At 42.9% G+C, this 18876-nt stretch overlaps 1 protein-coding gene across 4 annotated transcripts in view; it reads left to right on the plus strand.

Moving 5' to 3' along the window:
- Positions 1–1958: 1958 nt before the first annotated feature.
- adamts9 (ADAM metallopeptidase with thrombospondin type 1 motif, 9) overlaps positions 1959–18876 on the plus strand; it is a 54106-nt gene continuing 37188 nt past the window's right edge. The window contains exons 1-17 of one of the 4 annotated variants that reach the window (XR_009790096.1): positions 1959–2561; positions 2732–3111; positions 4936–5098; positions 6839–7173; positions 9121–9204; positions 9285–9409; positions 9503–9543; positions 10187–10292; positions 11266–11412; positions 12019–12160; positions 13023–13127; positions 13675–13820; positions 15167–15348; positions 15440–15576; positions 16363–16480; positions 16597–16692; positions 18695–18861. Coding sequence is in view for 3 of the 4 variants with exons in the window: in XM_061784545.1 (XP_061640529.1) it covers positions 2459–2561; positions 2732–3111; positions 4936–5098; positions 6839–7173; positions 9121–9204; positions 9285–9409; positions 9503–9543; positions 10187–10292; positions 11266–11412; positions 12019–12160; positions 13023–13127; positions 13675–13820; positions 15167–15348; positions 15440–15576; positions 16363–16480; positions 16597–16692; positions 18695–18861 (2577 nt within the window). In the remaining variant the exon portion in view is untranslated. The remainder of the gene's footprint in view (positions 2562–2731; positions 3112–4935; positions 5099–6838; positions 7174–9120; positions 9205–9284; positions 9410–9502; positions 9544–10186; positions 10293–11265; positions 11413–12018; positions 12161–13022; positions 13128–13674; positions 13821–15166; positions 15349–15439; positions 15577–16362; positions 16481–16596; positions 16693–18694; positions 18862–18876) is intronic. The other 3 variants (XM_061784545.1, XM_061784546.1, XM_061784548.1) reach the window with 3 other exon arrangements.

The following is an 18876-nucleotide window of genomic DNA, read 5'->3' on the forward strand; positions in this document are numbered from 1 at the left end:
CGAGCTTTACAGGAAAGACAGAGAATATAGTGTTGAGTTTCTCCTCACTAATGCCCCAGTAGGCAAATCTTATCATCTGCAGGCACTTCGGTCCGAATGCACCAGCAAGTGCTAGTTATCCTCCCTAATTAATCATTGTGCATGCTAATACACGCAACACACGAGCATGTCACATAAGTCGGAAAACATCCAATGACACCTCCAACGATGTAACTCCAACTCCAATGATGACCTGAATGCTATTCTTGAATACTCTGGGTCCTCAGTTTATGACGGAGGTCCGTTCCGGCACAGACAACACAACCCAATTTTTTAGTATAGTCATATTTAAGAAAATATTTGGATGAAAAACACTTCCAGGCGATGATTTTAGAACAACCCAATGAAAAACAGTAACTACAACAGTAACTACGAGTACCTTCGGCACTTTTCACAACCTCGAAATGTTGTATGTCAGTACCATTGTAACACTAGGACCCTCCTTACACTATTAGGCTGTTCACACTAGTAGTTTGCTCCGCCCATCTGGATTGAAGAAGTTTTCTACAAAGTAAAAGGCCTTTTTTTTTTTTTTTTTTTGCTGGCAAAAACAAAATGGATTTTTAGTATTGGTTGCTAGTTTAAAAAAAAAAAAGAGCCAGCTCATGTCCTGAGCACTCCCAAGGTCTCCCTTGAGGAAGACATCAAAGCTCAGAACGTCACGGGTCGCACGGCCTTTTCAACTCTGACATCCATCCCTGATTAATGGGCTATGATATACTACCTGTATACGATTCCTGAGGGATTTAGTCATTGTACTACTGCTATGACTTTGTTTTTTAGGTAGCCTTAAAAGTTGTTTTCACAGAAAACCGTAATCTTTTAATAAGTGGTCTGTCACAGCCATTATTACTTGGTTCACCAAATAATTCCCTCATTAATTCATTGCCGTGATGTAGTCTGAAAGTCTTTGTCTCGTCATCTGTGAACAGATTCACCCATTTTTCTCAATATGGTTTCAGATCTTAATCTAGGGGAGTGTGGGTAAATAATAATGTCATATATTGCGTTCATATTATTGGACCAGTTGCCTGGTGTTGAGAGATCCTGGATTGAAGCATTTCTTTGTAATTGTATTTTTACATGTTGTCAGCATGATTTTTAGCAGGTACTTTATCTTTCCTTAGCATCCTGTACACTAGGTTGTCCTGATAAATAACCCACGAACAGTCGCCCATGTAAAAAAGTTACATTGTAACCCAAAATCTTCACAATGATCTTACTTTACATTCTGCCCCAAAGACTGATTTCTGATTTCATTAATTTAATGTTAGTGCTTGATAGAAATCTCACAGGGATGTGTGTGTGTGTGTGTGTGTGTGTGTGTGTGTGTGAGTGTGTGTGTGTGTGTGTGTGTGGTTGCTTGTCGGGATGGCGGGGTTGCATGAGTGGTGCAGGGACCCCACCCTTTGATCCTCCAAATCACAAAGCACCTATAAAGGCATCCATTCCGGCTGTATTGTCCCGTTGAGGAGGCTACAGCTCATGAAGCCTCAACCATTATCCCCTCTCAATCCCTTTTCCAGATCCTATTTAATTCCCCAAACCAAGACTCTATATGGCTCTGCTGCTTGCCATATTGCATTTTCTCACTCGCATCAACTATTAAGTCTCCCGCAATGCTAAGATTAAGTCACCAGTTGCCCGAGGGCAGAGATTTTTCAATTTGGGCCCCCACTTTACTGTCATGGTCGCTGTTGTGCACCACTGCAAGTTCCCACTCCTTTTAAAACCAGATTAAGCCCAAACTTTTGAAAGTAAATTATTACCCCATTATTTGAATTTCTTATGCGAATTCCTTCAGGCCCAGTGTAATCATAGGGACGGACCCCTGGCTGCATGTGATTAAAAACACACACACACACTGGAGTACAGTACACTGGCACCTGAGAGCCAAAACGGACGCGGGACCACCACCCTTCGGTCCGGTTCACGATAGTGGCTTGTGCATAAGTGTACCTTGCTGTCTGAGCCCGCCCCTCGCCGGGGGAGAGAGCTGGTGCGCACGCACACACACACACACACACACACGCACACGCACGCGCGCACACACACACACACATACACACACACACACACTGTAGCGGAGCAGAGGTTTTTGGAGCAGCCCACCCCTCTGTGCAGTATGCCTGTCGGCCTGGGAACTTGCGGAGCTCTCACGTCCCAGCAGTGGTGTACCTCGGCGGCCAGGGAACATCTACACGGGAGTCGAGGATAACACACTGAGTTGGATGTGGCGGCGGGGGGGTGGGGGGGGGGGACCACAGGCGAAAATGCCGGAGTGACCGAGGGAATAGATGCTTATTAGTATTTATTAGTATTTATTATTATTATTATTATTGTCATTGTCGGTGTTGTTATTATTAGGACGACAATTACCGGAGTACAAACTGCCGCTCTCCTCTGAACGTGGACAATCATGCGTGTACTCTTTTGGGGCTTGGGATTCCTGCTATTCCCTCATTTGCTAACTGCCGACGCATCCACGGGGACGGGGAGACTGCTGTTGAATCCAAGCACAGGTAAAGTATTTCTTAGTAGGCCTACTTCGTGACACAGTGTGAATGAATGAATGAATGAATGAATGAATGAGTGAAGGCAGCGCTTTCTCGCAGATTCCAATGCGGTCATCTTTTTTTTGGGGGGGGGGGGGGGGGTAACATTCCACACAATGTTGTGTTTGCATGTGCAGTAAAAGAGGAGATCGGCGCCTATGAGATTGTCACGCCGGTGCGAGTGGACGGAGCCGGTGACAAGTTCCCAAGCAGCGTGCACTTCAAGAGGAAACGGCGAAGTTTGGACGAGGATAGCGACAACGCTACGGCGCACTGGTCCTCTCCGAATATCCACTACAGGATTTCTGCTTTCGGACAGAACTATCACCTCAACCTCACTCTGGACTCGGGATTTATCGCGCCCCTCTACACTGTGACAATATTTGAGGTACCCAGAGGAGATAACGTAACAGAAGAGGAAGAGGAGGAGGACACAGAGTTAAGACACTGCTTCTATAAAGGACAAGTAAATGCGAAATCTGAGCACGCCGCAGTCATCAGTTTGTGCTCCGGGCTGGTGAGTTGTTTCGACACGTGACTACCTAACGCGAGCCTAACTTCTGTTTCTTATTTCTTTTCTCGAATTTGGGTGACGCCTTAAAAGCTGTCAACTCTTAACTTTCATAAGCCAGCTTGGCACTTCACGTGCGCCGACACGAACGATTTTCTGTGCTGATATATAACAGCCCAATAACTGTCAAGTCAGGTTTTTTAATTTCGGATGCAAAGTGCTCCTTCTGCCCTGCCTATCGGGTTCTGTGGTCTCTCCCGGTAGTCAACTGACGTCACCACAGCGCAGCCCCACTCCGAGACTATTACGAGAGCAAATTTGGAGTACGGTCCTCTCAAAGTTGAATTGGTGCATAATGGCCAACAGAGGTCTGCCCCAAATGCCAACTAAAGAATGTCAAGCATTTGAGGAGATTGGGGTAGCAACATTTGCTGACAGTTTGTTATTCATTGCCAAAGCTCTGGGAGCACATTGTTTGAACACGGAAAACCACTCGTGCCCAAACAATTTATTGTACGACACTTGTCCGATATGAGGGGCCGTTAGGGACATTATTCATGATTAGCTCTCGCACTTACTATTCAAATGCTTTCACACACACACACACACACACACACAAACTACTGAAAGGCTCTCATAAGGACTACTCAAACACTCTCATACGCACGAGTCTTGCTCTCATTAGCACGACTCAAATGCTATCATTGCTACTACTCAAATGCTCTTATTTACACTACTCAAATGCTGTCATTGATACTACTCAAATGCTCTCATTTACACTACTCAAATGCTCTCATTGACACTACTCAAACCCTCTCATTGACACTACTCAAATGCTCTCATTTACACTAGTCAAATGCTCTCATTACCACTACTCAAATGCTCTCATTTACACTAGTCAAATGCTCTCATTACCACTACTCAAATGCTGTCATTTACACTACTCAAATGCTCTCGTACACACGAGTCTTGCTCTCATTAACACTACTCAAATGCTCTCATACACACGAGTGTTGCTCTCATCAACACTACTCAAATGCTCTCATACCCACGCGTCTTGCTCTCATCAACACTTGGCCCAGAAACTCTTGACTGCGAGGCAAAGCACCACTCAGCTTTCTCCCACATTCAAAAACATGTAGCAGTGTGAACGGTTGTTTATCTATCTATTCTGTGCCTTTTGATTGACTGGTCATGTCTAAGTCTCAAGTGTATCCCACTTCTCGCCCAAAGTCAGCTGGGATAGGCTCCAGCTCAACCACGACCCTGCTGTGGGTAAGCGGTCTCGAAAATGAATGGATGGCTGTTGTTACACACAACTGGTTAATACTTGGTGAAGCGTCAAGGCATTTGCACGTCAGTGAACACCACATGGAAAGTGCTCGTGTTGGCATGTGCTTTATCGAGTGCATCGCAGCGCAGACCTCCATGTTATCCCGTCACGTTAAATGTGCCATGTGAAGTACTGTAGATAGAATAGCACTTTGGGGTTACTTGCCAAGAACGCACAACAATATACAGTCTCGGTGTTTTTCTGATAGCCATCATTAGTCTCACTTTTGGGACCATTCTTATGTGCATGCAAATTCACCTCAAATGTCTTTTGGCTAAATGAACCCCATTCCACTGATGCTTACTGCAACTGTGTTGCAGTAGAGAGAGCTTGCATTAGGACAAAATCTTGATGTTGAGAGAAGTCAATTAAATATTCCCTTTGGTACTAAGTATTAAGATGTTTGACTCTAAACATTTGCAAAAGGGTATATATGTATGTATTATGTAGGATGACTGAATGGCAGCAATTAACTGCTTTGTTTTCTTTTTCCTCAGTTTGGTACCTTCAGATCTCCAGAAGGGGAATATTTTGTTGAGCCCCTTCACAGCTATCAAGGAGAACATTATGAAGAGGAACACACAAAACCTCATATTGTGTACAGGAAAAGTGCACCTGAGAAAGAGAAATCTGTGGAGAACTCAGCTTGTGACACTTCAGGTGAAGCGGATGCAATGATGAGATTGTGTGCATCACAACTATTCTTGCACATATAGGGTAGACTCATATGGAGTCAAGCATTTCTACTCGTGTGTGTGTGTGTGTGTGTGTGTGTGGGTCTCGTCAGACCTTCAAGTGAGTTCCCACAGATGTCAGTAGCTGCGTCATTCCCAAAGTCCCTACAATTGTATCAGGAAATGATTATGTAATAGTAAACGAGTCTATTGTGTTTTTATAGAGATTGTAGCATAATCATAACCTGTATATCTTATCGGGCTAACGAATTCAAGGAGAGCGAATACGGCTTAGCAAAAAGTGAGGATTTTACACATAATTGAAAAACATTCACAGTTTGTTTAATTTTCATATATTTATATTCATTAAATTTACAATGTCTAATAGCTGATGCACAGCAGCTTTCCTCATCTCACACAGGAAGACTCATTTGGAAGTTCTCCCTTCTATCATCTCATCTCAGTTTACTGTCTGAACTTCCTGTTGACTCTTCCTCCCACTTTATGATAAGGAAGCTGGGTCGACCCACTACCATGAACATGCAGTGCCGATTTCATGAAGACAAAGCCGTGTCAAATAACCCAAATTGAGAAATTCAAGCAAGAATATCATTTTCCCTTAACATGACAGTGCAAAGTCATTGGGATCATGTATTTGGCTGAAAAAACAAAGCTGACATATGAGCGTTGCCTTCATTCCCATAGTGACCCCAGATCACCTGCTTTAGCTGGGCCACCCCTTGTGTTGTGTAAGCATAATGATTTGCATTCTTCAAACTGATCTTCAAAATGATCAGACAATATTTCCAGACATGATGTTATAATGCTGGGGATTGCTATTAGTGCTATTAGTGAGCGGCTCTGGCTCAGTAGATAGAGCGGGGTGTCCAGTGACCGAAAGGCAGCAGTCACCCATTGGTGTATGAATGAGTGGGTGAATGTGAAGCTTTGTAAAGCGCTTTTGGCACTGCGATGGTGTAGATAAAGCGCTATATTAAGTAAGTGCAGTCCATTTAGCATTTCAATTCATTGTCTTGGCCTATTTTGTTTCTGACCTTGTATATTGGCTAACAAATTTACCGCCACCTTCAAGAGCAGGAAACCACAGTTGCCCCTTAGGACTAGTTCAAATGTTTTCTTTATTCTCTGCCAGATGTTTGGTGTCACTATGAGTAGCATTTGTAGCGTTTTGATACAGTTACGTATTTATCTTTCCAATACCATCAATTGAGGTAGTATGTTTTCAATTCATTCTTGTGCTAGGTTTTATTGTTAGATGTTTCAAACTCTTGACTTGGAATCAGATTCTTAAGCCTAATGTAAAGCATTGTAGTCTTCCCAAGGTAGGGATTCCACACAGCATGAGCTTGTTCTGATTCAACAATGTATTGTTAAAATCATTTCCCAGTAGGACTGAGAATGTTAAGTTACTCCCTTGTTGGACTGTTCTTCTGGTGTGTGGACTTCAGCTTGTGCTACTTTCTTTATGGCCTTATGCCAGGTTTACCTAGCCTGAACTCTTTGCCCTTTTCTGAGAGAGAAAAAAAGCACTCCAGGCGACATTCAACACAATTTGAGCTGAAATGACGAAAAGGGAAAGAGACAGCAACATATCTGAATCATAACCTACAGCTTCGACCCATGCAGCTTTAGTTTTAAAGTCCTCATTCGCATGAGATCCCTGTAAATCAACACATTTCTCATCCCTTCTGGCTCCTCTTTCTAGGACACAAACACAGGCATAAGAGGCACAAGCTGAGGAAAAAGCCAACAGCTGGGGTGGCTTCGGACAAAGTGCATGTTCCCAGGACTGGTATACTGAGTGATGTGGAGTCGCTAAGTGCCCGCCTGACCAGCGATGCCTTGCACAGATCAGCGAGCAGCAGTGTTGGCGCAAAAGCTGTGAATGAAAGCAGCAGTGATGACTCAAGACCTCACAAGCGGTCAAAGCGCTTCCTCTCCTTCCCGCGCTTCGTTGAAGTCATGTTGGTGGCCGACAGCAAAATGGTGGAACATCACGGCAGCAACCTGCAGCACTATATGCTCACCTTAATGTCCATTGTAAGTCCTGCTCTTCGGACCTTTGGGGAAGAATACTGCATGATCTCTGACCAAACCATTAGGTACACCTGCACAAGCAAATGAATGCATTTGCTTTAGTGGATCTGCATGCTTAGACATGATTATTATTATTAAGGGTACCAAATGTACGGGTTTTCCTAATGCAGTCTCCAGTAAGTGCACATGTAGGCAGTGTGCATGGAAAGATACATTTATATACAGATACAGTGTATACAAAAACAAAAGGTTTCCACACCCCTGCTCAAATGCCACCATTTTGTGATATAAAAAATGAGACCAAGATAAATCCTTTCAAAACGTTTTCCACCGTCAATGTAACCGATAACAATTGTAAAAATCAAGAGGGTAAGTAAAAATAAACAACAGAGAGAATGCTTCCACTTCCGTCCACTTTGACTAAGGACCCAGTTCCAACTAAAGGAAAACAGCCCCAAAGCATGATGCTGCGACCGCTATGCTTCACTGTTGGTATGGTTATCTTTTGGTGATGAGCAGTGTTGTGTTTGCATATTTTCGAATTATGGCCAAAAAGGTCACCTTTGGCTTCATCAAACCATAACACATTTTACCACATGCATTTAGAAGATTTCAAATGTGCTTATACAAAATGTGGCCAGCGTTGGGGTGCTCTTTTTTGTAAGATAAGGCTTCTGTCTTGCCACCCTACCCCATATCCCATGCATACAGTTTGCAAAAGACATGAGATTGTTGTCACATGTACAAAACATTCAGTACAGTACTTGCCAGACATTTTTGAAGCTCCTTTAATGTTGCTGTCCGCCTCTTGGCAGCCTCCCTGACCAGTTTTCTTCTTTTGGAGGCACAACCAGTTCTTCGTAATGCCACTGACTGTCTTCACCATGTTCCATGGTATATTTATACATCCATTTCTCAACACTGCTTAGACTGTTGAGGTCACCAATCAGTCACAGCGCACATATAGACACAGACAACCATTTGCACTCACATTCACACCGTCAGTGAGAGGGAACTGAACCCACGCTGCCCGCACCAAAGTCAGGCGAGTGTACCACGACACCATCAGTGACTTGGTATATTTAATGCCTTGTAAATGATTTTGTACCCTTCTCCTCCTGATTGTTACCTTTGAACCTGAGATTCCTCTGATGCTGTGGAAGCTCTCCGCGGCCCATGGGTTGTGCTGTAAGATGTGACGACAAAAAATGTCAGGAAAAGCCAACTAAATTGTCTGAACTTTATTTAGGGTTAATCAGAGGCTATTTAAACGGTGGCAAGTGTGTGCTGACTCGCTTCTAACATGAGTTTGAATGTGACTGCTTAATTCTGAACACAGCCAATTTCAATTGAGTTGTACAGGTTACTGTTTACATTAATGGTGGAAAAAAAACATGAAATTATTTATCTTGGTCTCATTTGTTTATATCACAAAAACCTGGCAATTGAACAGGGGTGTGCAGACTTTTTAGATCCACTGTAAATTGTATGTTTCTTGTACCTACTACGAGTCCATCACACAAGCTTTGAGGTTTGGGGGTCTGTGAGAAAGAAAAGGGCAGCCTCGGACAGGGGTAAACACAATTTTCAAAGAGCCAAGGGGGAGAGGGCGGTCCGAGGCATTGCCTCTCTGGCAGCTTTGATGAATGTTAAAAAAATATGCTCAGGTATGTCACATAGAGAGCATATTCCCGTCCAAATACCAGCTTTTGCAGGCATCTGGGGCCGTCGGTCCTCAAGGGGAGGTTGAAATGACCAACTGCACATGCTGGTTGCGGATAAAAGCTGATTTCTCAACATGGGGTTAAGCCATTATCAACTTAGTCCTCCAAACATCCAAATGTTCTTGTACATGCTTTAAATCACAGGATGGCTGTCAATGAACACAATTATTCATATTTGAGCTATCTTAAATTATAAAATGCTTTCTGTTTCTTTTCTTCTATTCAGGTATCTTCCATCTACAAGGACCCCAGCATTGGCAATCTAATTAACATTGTGATTGTAAAATTAGTCATAATAAACAATGAGCTGGTAAGAACTGCTAATTAACATATGTAGGGCCAACGAACATACCTGACATTTTCTGCATCTAACTTGGCTCTTTTTCTTAGGACGGTCCGCTTGTTTCATTTAACGCACAGACCACCTTGAAAAACTTTTGCATTTGGCAGCATAGTCAAAATGTCCCGGATGATAACCAACACTCACACCATGACACCGCCATCCTTATCACAAGGTGCCGATTTTTTGTTTTTAATTATTGGAGACTGTAATATTAATAAGGATGTTCCTTATTTTTTTTCTTTCATTGTCTGTACTTTCACCACAGACAAGACATCTGCAGAGCACGGGATAAATGTGACACATTAGGTAAGTTGCTATTAAATGAAAACATACTGACCAACATTCAACCATAAACTATGCACTCACCTATAACCCTAGGTATATATGCACATTAATTAATTCCTATGTAAGAGCTGTATCAAAAAGTGCGACTTAACAACAGTTGCGTTCTAATGTCCACTCCAGTCCTGTAGATGCGCATTACGAAGTGTTTAACAACTAACATGATTCCCACTAAAAGTGAATGGTTTCTTTCTTTGCCCATTGCAGAGATCAGTGGGAGTAGATTTTGGCTTATTCCGGTACCAAGCATCGAGTAACACACATCCAAACACAACACACGAGGGACTGCCTCACGCTTTGCGTTTTAAGGAGGTAGCGAAGCTAATTTTGTATTGATTTAAGGAAATGTCCACATCCTCCATCGTTGAGGTCAGCAGACTCGCACAGGTTTCGACCTAAATGTGGGCAGGACAAAATCTGATTGAAAATCAAATATGTCATAAGAAAACAAATCTAAAATTACAACCGAGTCAATTTTGGGAGGAGTTTTTTTCTTCAGACATAATTTTTAAGTCTAGAACTATGAAATAAGAGCCGATGTTCACAGCATTAGAGAGGTCCCTTAACCATCACACTGGGAAGTTGAATTGATCCTCTTACCTTTCAGGACTGGCTGAGTTGGGTACTGTGTGCGATCCGTACAGGAGCTGCAGCATCAGTGAGGACAACGGCCTGAGCACAGCGTTCACCATCGCCCATGAACTCGGCCACGTGTAAGTGCCGCATGCGAGAGGCCCATTGACTTTCGTCAACATTCTTATATGGCTGCATTGGTAGCACTTCAAACATTTTCTAGGAATTCACGTGTGAAGGAGGAGATCAAGGACACAACAGCTGGACGTCCTTTCCTTTTTCTAAGCGTTCGGCTCTGCTTTTGCGTGCAACAGATCACATTTCCCCACTTTTTCAAGTATACTGTAAGCACAATTTATGACCCTTGCCCGCCTGTGCAAACTCTCTTTTGTCCAAAGTCTTGAGTCAGCCAGAGCATGGACCCGTTAGCCTGCTGTACCGGAGACTGTTACAGACCTCATCATCTCTAACAAATGCTCTTTGGAATCGGTAACAAACGGTGGGATTGTTGAATTCCATTTTTAGCATGCACAGCGACGGCTTAGCAGTGTTATATGGTACCTGTCAGGTGGACTGTTGAGTAGCTCAAGAGAGGGTGCAACAGGGGGCAGCAGGGCGGTGTGGGACTGTACCTGTCCACCCCTGACTACAGCCATTATTACACACATATCAGTGCTTTGATACTTCTCTTATGCACACTTACTTGTGATTTGTCATTAAAAAAGTTGTTGTTTCCTGCTAGGTACTATCAGTGATGGTATATGTATAGTTTATAGAGTATGCACCAGACAGCCTTAAAACTTGCACAATGTAATGATATTAAATACAAGAGCGGTATCAAAAACAGCGTTCTGGCTTCATAAAGATAATAAAGTCAGACAGGAATTAATTCAACAATATGTTTTTTTTTTTTTAAATCAGGCACAGCTCTCATGATAATGCAGTGCTGCAATTCTACACCACAACAAAAGTACTGCCACAGTAACAATAGATTGTTTGAAATCTATTTTCTCGACCAGCCACAGTTTTCAAAAATGTGTCAAAATATGTTTTCTCTGTAAGCGCAAACAATTAAATCTATTTCATAGACATATTCTGCATTCTCTCTTCTAGTTTCAACATGCCTCATGATGACAGCAATAAATGTAAGGAGGATGGCGTCAAGATCCAGCAACACGTGATGGCTCCCACACTTAACTACAACACAAATCCTTGGATGTGGTCCAAGTGTAGCAGAAAGTACATCACAGAGTTCCTTGAGTATGTCACACTCTTTTCCTCACAATTCTTCCAAATATACACATGAATCTGATTTTGTTTTCAGTCTGATTTGGAGGAACTCCTAAAGAACTCAAACAACTAGAGAGTAAATTAAATATGGCATGTTGATTCGTATGTTGTGCATTTAGCAGAATGTGGTGTAAAGATGGTGATAAAATGATCGCATTGAGATACAGGGACTACAGGGGGAGTGCAGACATTGCGTGCTGTTCATAAAGTGGAACAGTGACACTTTGACGACATAACCGTGGCTCCTCCTCAAGACTGTTGCGGCCCCCTTGTTTCCTCAAACAACTAAAAAAAGATGAGGGAACTTGAAAAAGTCAACAGCATAGTATCTGCAACTGTCCAAAATCTCTTACCCAACTCTCAGCCAATCAAAGTGTATTCTTTTCCCTTAAACAACTACATTGACGGAATGGAATGTAGTCAGAGATGTGGAGAAAAAAGAAGAAGCACGAGCAGTCTGTACAATAGAGGGCTTTATAAATGTGCAGAAAAATAACATAGTTGTGGGTTTGTGTTTTTTGTGTCTTTTGTTTTGCCTTTTTTTCTTTAAGTCATTTTATTTTTATTTCTTAATAGCACAGGTTATGGTGAGTGCTTGCTCGACGAACCCGTTTCTCCGCCTTACAGTCTCTCGCAGCAGCTGCCTGGACGGATATACAATGTCAATAAACAGTGCGAATTGATATTTGGGCCGGGAACACAGGTGTGCCCTTATATGGTAAGTGGAGTCTAAACTGTGATGTTGTAGACACAGCTTGTGTTATGACGATTGGCTGTACTACGGCTGTGCGAAATCTGAAGCCTGTGTAGTCATTTGTTGTAAATAATAGTAGCAGTGTAATACCACACTCCGTATCTACATCTGACTGAGGGAATAAACACATAAATCATATGCATCAAATAGTCAGGGCGCCTCGTTGCCTATCAAACGCTTTAACAATTGTGTGAAGCTAGGATTTTCACAGCTAAACCATGCATCCATTTTTGGTAAAACGTGCAGAAATGTATGTAATGTAAAGGTACACTATATGGACAAAGGTCTTCGGACACACCTTTTCATGAATTACTTAATTAGAGGTTGGGCAAAATCCCTTAGTTCCCACAAACCTTTAATTCTTCATCTCATCAGAATGATTTAGGAAATTCTACGTCCTAGTGCACAAAGCAAAGTTAGATGAGTTTGGTGTGGGATAACTTGAGAGGACTAAATTCCGCCCCATTTAACATATTTGGGATCAATTTATACAGATTGGAAGTCAGTTCTTTTGGATGAATGAGCTAAAATTCCTACAGATATACTCAAAAATCTTCTATAAATATTTCCAGGAGAATGGAAGCTTTGATAGTAAAAAAGCTGAGATCAGAAGGTCCAAGAGCCATGTCTTCCATTACTTTTGTCCATACAGTTTATGTATACAGGTACATGTATCACACCTGTAATAGCTTGCTACTTGATGTTATTTTTTTGGGCTCATGCATCCACCCTGCAAAAATAGAACCAGATAAGAAGCCCTTTGCCAACATGAAGAGTTATACAGTCTGAGAGAACCTTTAGTAATGTGTAATGTGTGTGTGCTCAGACCCAGTGTCGAAGGCTGTGGTGCACCAGCCCAGAGGGCGCCCAGAGGGGCTGCAGGACACAACACATGCCGTGGGCTGATGGCACTGATTGCTCCCCAGGAAAGGTAAGTGGGATGTACAAATGAAGACAAGCATTTATGAAGAACTTTTTATGATCATGTACAGTACATGCATACACAAAGTCTGCGTTTCAGTAGTAAATACAGCAAGCACACAGAGAGGGGAGTTCGGTGTCTTGCCCTTTCTAATGTATGAGAATCATAGCAAAAAACAAAACAATATCAACCAGGTTTAATGATTTAACTCACATCCTTGCATACACATAGGCATGCAAACAAACAGACCACACTAAATTCTTAAACCATGTTTATCTAATCGAGCGTGATTATCCTGCGGCTCTGAGCTGAGATGTTCATTGATTTGTTTGACATTTCTTGTCATCTATTCACATAGAGGAAGACATGAAATATTTCACTGTATAATTTCTCTGAGATTAGTATGGAAGACCAGCAGAGCAGAAGTTTTGCCTGTTCTAAGAAAATTATTTCATGTGCCATTGTTTCTTGCTCACATTTATGACTGTTCTCTCTTCCATCTTTATTTCTCTTTTCCTGACGTGTCAAACCTTTTTACCTTCCTCTCCTAATGCAGCACTGCAAACACGGCCTATGTATAGCCAAAGAGCACGACGCCACACCTGTGGAGGGGGCATGGGGAGTTTGGAGTCCTTTCGGTACCTGTTCTCGGACATGCGGCGGAGGGATCAAGATCGCAGAGCGCGAATGCAACCGACCCGTGTGAGCACTCCTCTTTGTAGTCACGCATGCCAGCTGGACCTTGTCTCCATCTTAGATACCGAAGTCAGTGTTCCATAGATCAAGCCACCCTAAGGGAATTCCTGCCATAGCTAATGTTCACCCACGCTTTCTCTGACGGCCAATTTTAAAAGTTTTTTCCCGGTAATTACACAAATCTAACAGGAGTTGCAAATTGCAAATAATGTTTACCTTTTTGTGGAAATAATGCTTGCTTTATGTCTAACTATTATGTTTTTTAGGATTAGGAGATAACCCTTAAAGATTGACACATTGATCATGATCTTCAGTTATCAACATTTCAAAAGTTTCGATTATAATTTTCATTACGGGTGAGATTTTTGTAGCTTTAGCAGGGAGGCTCAGCCTTCCCTCTTCCCAGCCACTTCATACAGCTCTTCCGAGGGGTTCCCGAGGCGTTCCCAGGCTAGCCGAAAGACATAGTCTCTCCAGCGTATCCTGGGTCGTCCGCAGGGTCTCCTCCCGGTGGGACGTGCCCGGAACACCTCACCGGGGAGGCGTCCAGGAGGCATCGTAATCGGATGTCCCAGCCACCTCATCTGGCTCCTCTCAATGTGGAGGAGCAGCGGCTCTACTCTTAGCCCTTCCGGGTTGACCAAGCTTCTCACCCTATCTCCATGGGAGAGCCCGGACACCCTGCGGAGGAAACTTGTTTCGACCGCTTTTATCTGGGATCTTGTTCTTTCGGTCACGACCCACAGCTCGTGACCATAGGTGAGGGTAGGAACGTAGATTGACCGGTAAATTCAGAGCTTCACCTTTCGGCTTAGCTCCCTCTTCACCACAATGGACCGATACAAAGTCCGCATCCCTGCAGATGCTGCACCGATCCGCCTGTCGATCTCTCGTTCCATTCTTCCCTGACTCGTGACCAAGACCCCAACATACTTGAAATCCTCCACTTGGGGCAGGATCTCATCCCCGACCTGGAGAGGGCATGCTACCCTTTTCCGACTGAGGACCATGGTCTCAGATTTGGAGGTGCTGATTCTCATCCCACCCGCTTCACACTCAGCTGCAAACTGCTCCAGTGAGAGTTGGAGGTCACGGCTTGATGAAGCCAACAGAACCAAAAAGCAGAGATGCAATACTGAGGCCACCAAACCGGACCCCCTCTACGCCTCGGCAATTGAAATTATGAAACTATTATATATGAAACCCCATTAAACATGTTCATGTTAATTTTGCATGTATTTTACAATATTGTAAGCTTTGCCCAATACAAACTAGCCCTCAGTTAGGCACTGTCCAGGGGTTTGAGAGACATTTGTTTGTTTGTACTTACTCTTATAATGTGTCCCCACCAGTCCCAGGAATGGAGGGATGTATTGTGTTGGTCGCCGGATGAAGTTCCGTTCATGTAACTCTGAGCCATGCTCCAAGCAGAAGAAGGACTTCAGAGAGGAGCAGTGCGCTGCCTTCGACGGCAGGCATTTCAACATCAACGGTCTACCTCCTAACGTTCGCTGGGTGCCCAAATACAGTGGAAGTGAGTCTTGCACCCTGCTGGCATCGTTTTATTTAATAATAATGTCTGACTAGTTAAGACATATTTGTCTTCCTACTGTCTCTGTGAGCAGTCCTGATGAAGGACAGATGTAAGCTGTTCTGCAGGGTAGCAGGCAGCACGGCCTACTATCAGCTCAGGGACCGGGTCACAGACGGCACTCCGTGTGGACCTGATACCAACGACATCTGCGTCCAAGGCTTGTGCAGGGTGAGGTTTTTAGTGTGTGGTTGCACTTCACAAAATCATACATTGCCCAGTAGAAGCTGAAGAAACAGTAGGATATTTTTTAGGCGCTGAGCTGCACACAATGTTTGGGTTAGAAAGCTGTTCACTATGGATTTACTCATCTTGGCAAGTGGAGTTTGATTGATCTCCTTTTACGTGCCCTGGACCATACATCCTTGTTGAGATTAAAACATGTCTTGCTGAAAACTCTTACACGTGGTTCAGCTTACGTGCCGTCTCTAATGGTGTGTTACAAGGCAAATGTAGTTCAGATGGGTGGCTGGAACAAGTGAGATACATCAAGGGCTACACGGTTGCTCTTTCGTTATCATTGCATCGATTGGAATAAACAAGCACACATATTTCCAAACTCCAGTGGCATGTATGTTGTTTTAGATTTTATACATTACATTATTTTATTTTGGCTATTGGGCAGTACTGTACAGTGGAAGAGTAGTTTGCACTGCTGTGTCACTGGAATCAAAGTTGGCCTTTGTGTATGAATTTTACGTTCTCTTTACTTGTGTGGGTTCTTTCTCTCAAAACATCGAGGTCCATTGGAGACTCTAAATGCCTGTAGGTGTATAAGCATGAATGTGATTGGTTTTCTGTCTGTCAGAGCAGTCCATGGTGCACTCCGTCTCTCATCCTGAGTCAACTGGGATGACCATGTTACCTTGTACAGAATAAGTCATGTAGAAAATCGATGCATATTTTGTAACATGTACATTTGTCCTTGTTTCTTTATATTACTGCATTGCTGAACAGCAAGCTGGCTGTGACCATGTATTAAACTCCAAAGCCAGGAGAGACAAGTGTGGTGTGTGTGGCGGTGACAACTCTTCTTGCAAAACTGTGGCAAACACTTTCAACATTGTACGCTACGGTTAGTGGCAATCTTTTTTAAATGCATTCCAGCTGTTCTAAGTCTACATTTGTACATGCTTACTGTAGCACTAGCAATTAGTTATAATGTATCTAATAGTCTACATCCACGCACAGGCTACAATGAAGTTGTGCGTATACCCAGTGGTGCTACAAACATAGATGTTCGTCAACACAGCTACTCAGGGAAACCAGAGGATGACAACTACCTTGGTAAGAAATAACAGTCTTTGTCCACAAAGGCAATAATGCTGTCTTGACACTGTGATGGAGTTACAAGATCAATGTAAAAATATATGTATTATTGTGATGGTAATTTGCAGTAGTGTTGGACTTCCAACTTTGTTGTGGCTACAGGCCTGTCACGATAATTACTATATCGACCAATCGTTTGATAAGAAAACTGCCACGACAGTTTTTCCAGACTTGATAACTTGTCATTGTTGTGGTGAGCCAACGAAGAGTGGGATGCCTGTGTCATTAGCCTCTAGTGGGCTCCAAGAACGCTGCCGGACCGCTGTTGTCTCTCTTTGTCTGTCTGTCCTGCAAGCTAACGAGTTAGCTCGCAAGTTAGCTAAAGAGCTAGCCCATGAGCTAATGAGCTAAACAGTTTGCTCCACCGCGGTAACGTCGTATAAAACGTCAGTACCTCGTTCCGAGTTGTGTGTGTTAGTCCCCAATTAACACACACGGGAAAGTTAATTGTTCATTATGTTCGCTAGCCCACGAAATAATGAGCTAGAGAGCTTAGAACATCTAAGATGAACAGCTCGCTCCACTGCGGCGACATCGTTTAAAATGTCAGCGCCTCGCTGCGAGTTGTTGTGTGTGTTAGTGCTCGATTAACACAAACATGGGAAATTTAACTGTTTATTAAGCAAAACCTCAGCGGCACACGTTATTCAGGCAGTATTTGACTACAGCGAAGTTCGAGAACGTATATTTGATTGACAGGTGAAGGGCTCGTCTTCAGCGGACCAATCATTCAGTCTTGCAGCTCGTGGGCGGGCCTTCTTTTTCATGATTTCAGAGGCATTTAAAAAAAAAAACAACGATATTATCGTTTGTCGTGATTTTCTTTCCAGAAAAATATATCATCTTAAAATATGTGTTATCGTGAGAGGCCTATTTGCAGCTCTTTTTTTTTTTTATTGCATACTGGTGTACCTAATGTTATGTCAAAAATAAACAATAACCTCTCTGTATGATAAAGTGTAGTTCTACACCACTGCAAACTGCAGCCACCATAATAAACTTAAAATAACTTTTCTTTTTCCCCCCATTATCTTTGCAAAGACATTTTCTATGCAGACATCTTGGATGTCATTAGATCGAGTGCAAATGGCCACAATATATATATGGCCAGTGGTTAGTATATACTGTGGTTATAAAGAGAACGATTTCTAATGTGCTGCAATTTGATATGTGAATTTTATCTCTTTTTTAAAAGCATCGGCTTTGGCATGCATGCTTTGTCTCTGCCTGCTCATTTGTGTCCAGTTTTGAGTGAAAAGGTATGAAGGAGTAAGCCATAGTCACCTCGGCATGGATATGGCATCATTTAGCGGACAGATCTTATTGGCGCGGGCATGCTAAAACCAGAGCTCAGATATCCCTTGGGCTAAAGTTCTGTCGTGATAAATGTCTTCGTGTGCATAGGGTTTACACTATATGGATGCATAGTGCTGCTGCTGATATGTAATCATTTGAAGACTGTGGACTTTCGCAAAACCCCCAAACCAATGTTTTTCAGTCTATACAGAATTGTGAAGGCTATTTTAGTGCAGTGAGATAGGATCAAAAGATGCTGCCTGAATGACGGGCAGCCGTATTAATATAATGTGTGAAATGGTGGGTTGGGGAGGGAGGGGGGTATTATTGACAGGAAATCAAATTGCATTAGGGTTTGCGAGTGTGGTTATCAGGCTGGATGGAACAACAAGACTGGACGTGCATACAGTAGATGGTACTCCTCTGGGAATATCTTTTTTTTTTTTGCCTGTTTCATGCACCTTATTGTCAAATGCAATAATTAAGCTATATGTTAAGTAAGCTGAAGCTTGTGTATGACTTTGACAGGACAATTTTATTTCTGCAGTTGTATGCACGTTAAGCAAAGCTTGTTTGATCTAATGCTGAATACCTCTCAATCTGCTCCTTTAGTTCAGCGGGATTAGTTCAGCACATGTGACGGCTTCTTTCTGTGTCCCTGCAGCCATATCAAATAGCCGTGGAGAGTTCCTGCTTAATGGAGAGTTTGTAGTCAGCATGTTCAAAAGGGAAATTAAAGTAGGAAATGCTGTCATCGAGTACAGTGGCTCTGACCACGTTATTGAGAGGATTAATTGTACTGATCGCATCGAAGAGGAGATCATCGTCCAGGTAAAGTGAATTCCT

The sequence above is a fragment of the Phyllopteryx taeniolatus genome, chromosome 9, assembly GCF_024500385.1.
Source record: "Phyllopteryx taeniolatus isolate TA_2022b chromosome 9, UOR_Ptae_1.2, whole genome shotgun sequence".
NCBI classification, from domain to species: Eukaryota; Metazoa; Chordata; class Actinopteri; order Syngnathiformes; family Syngnathidae; genus Phyllopteryx; species Phyllopteryx taeniolatus.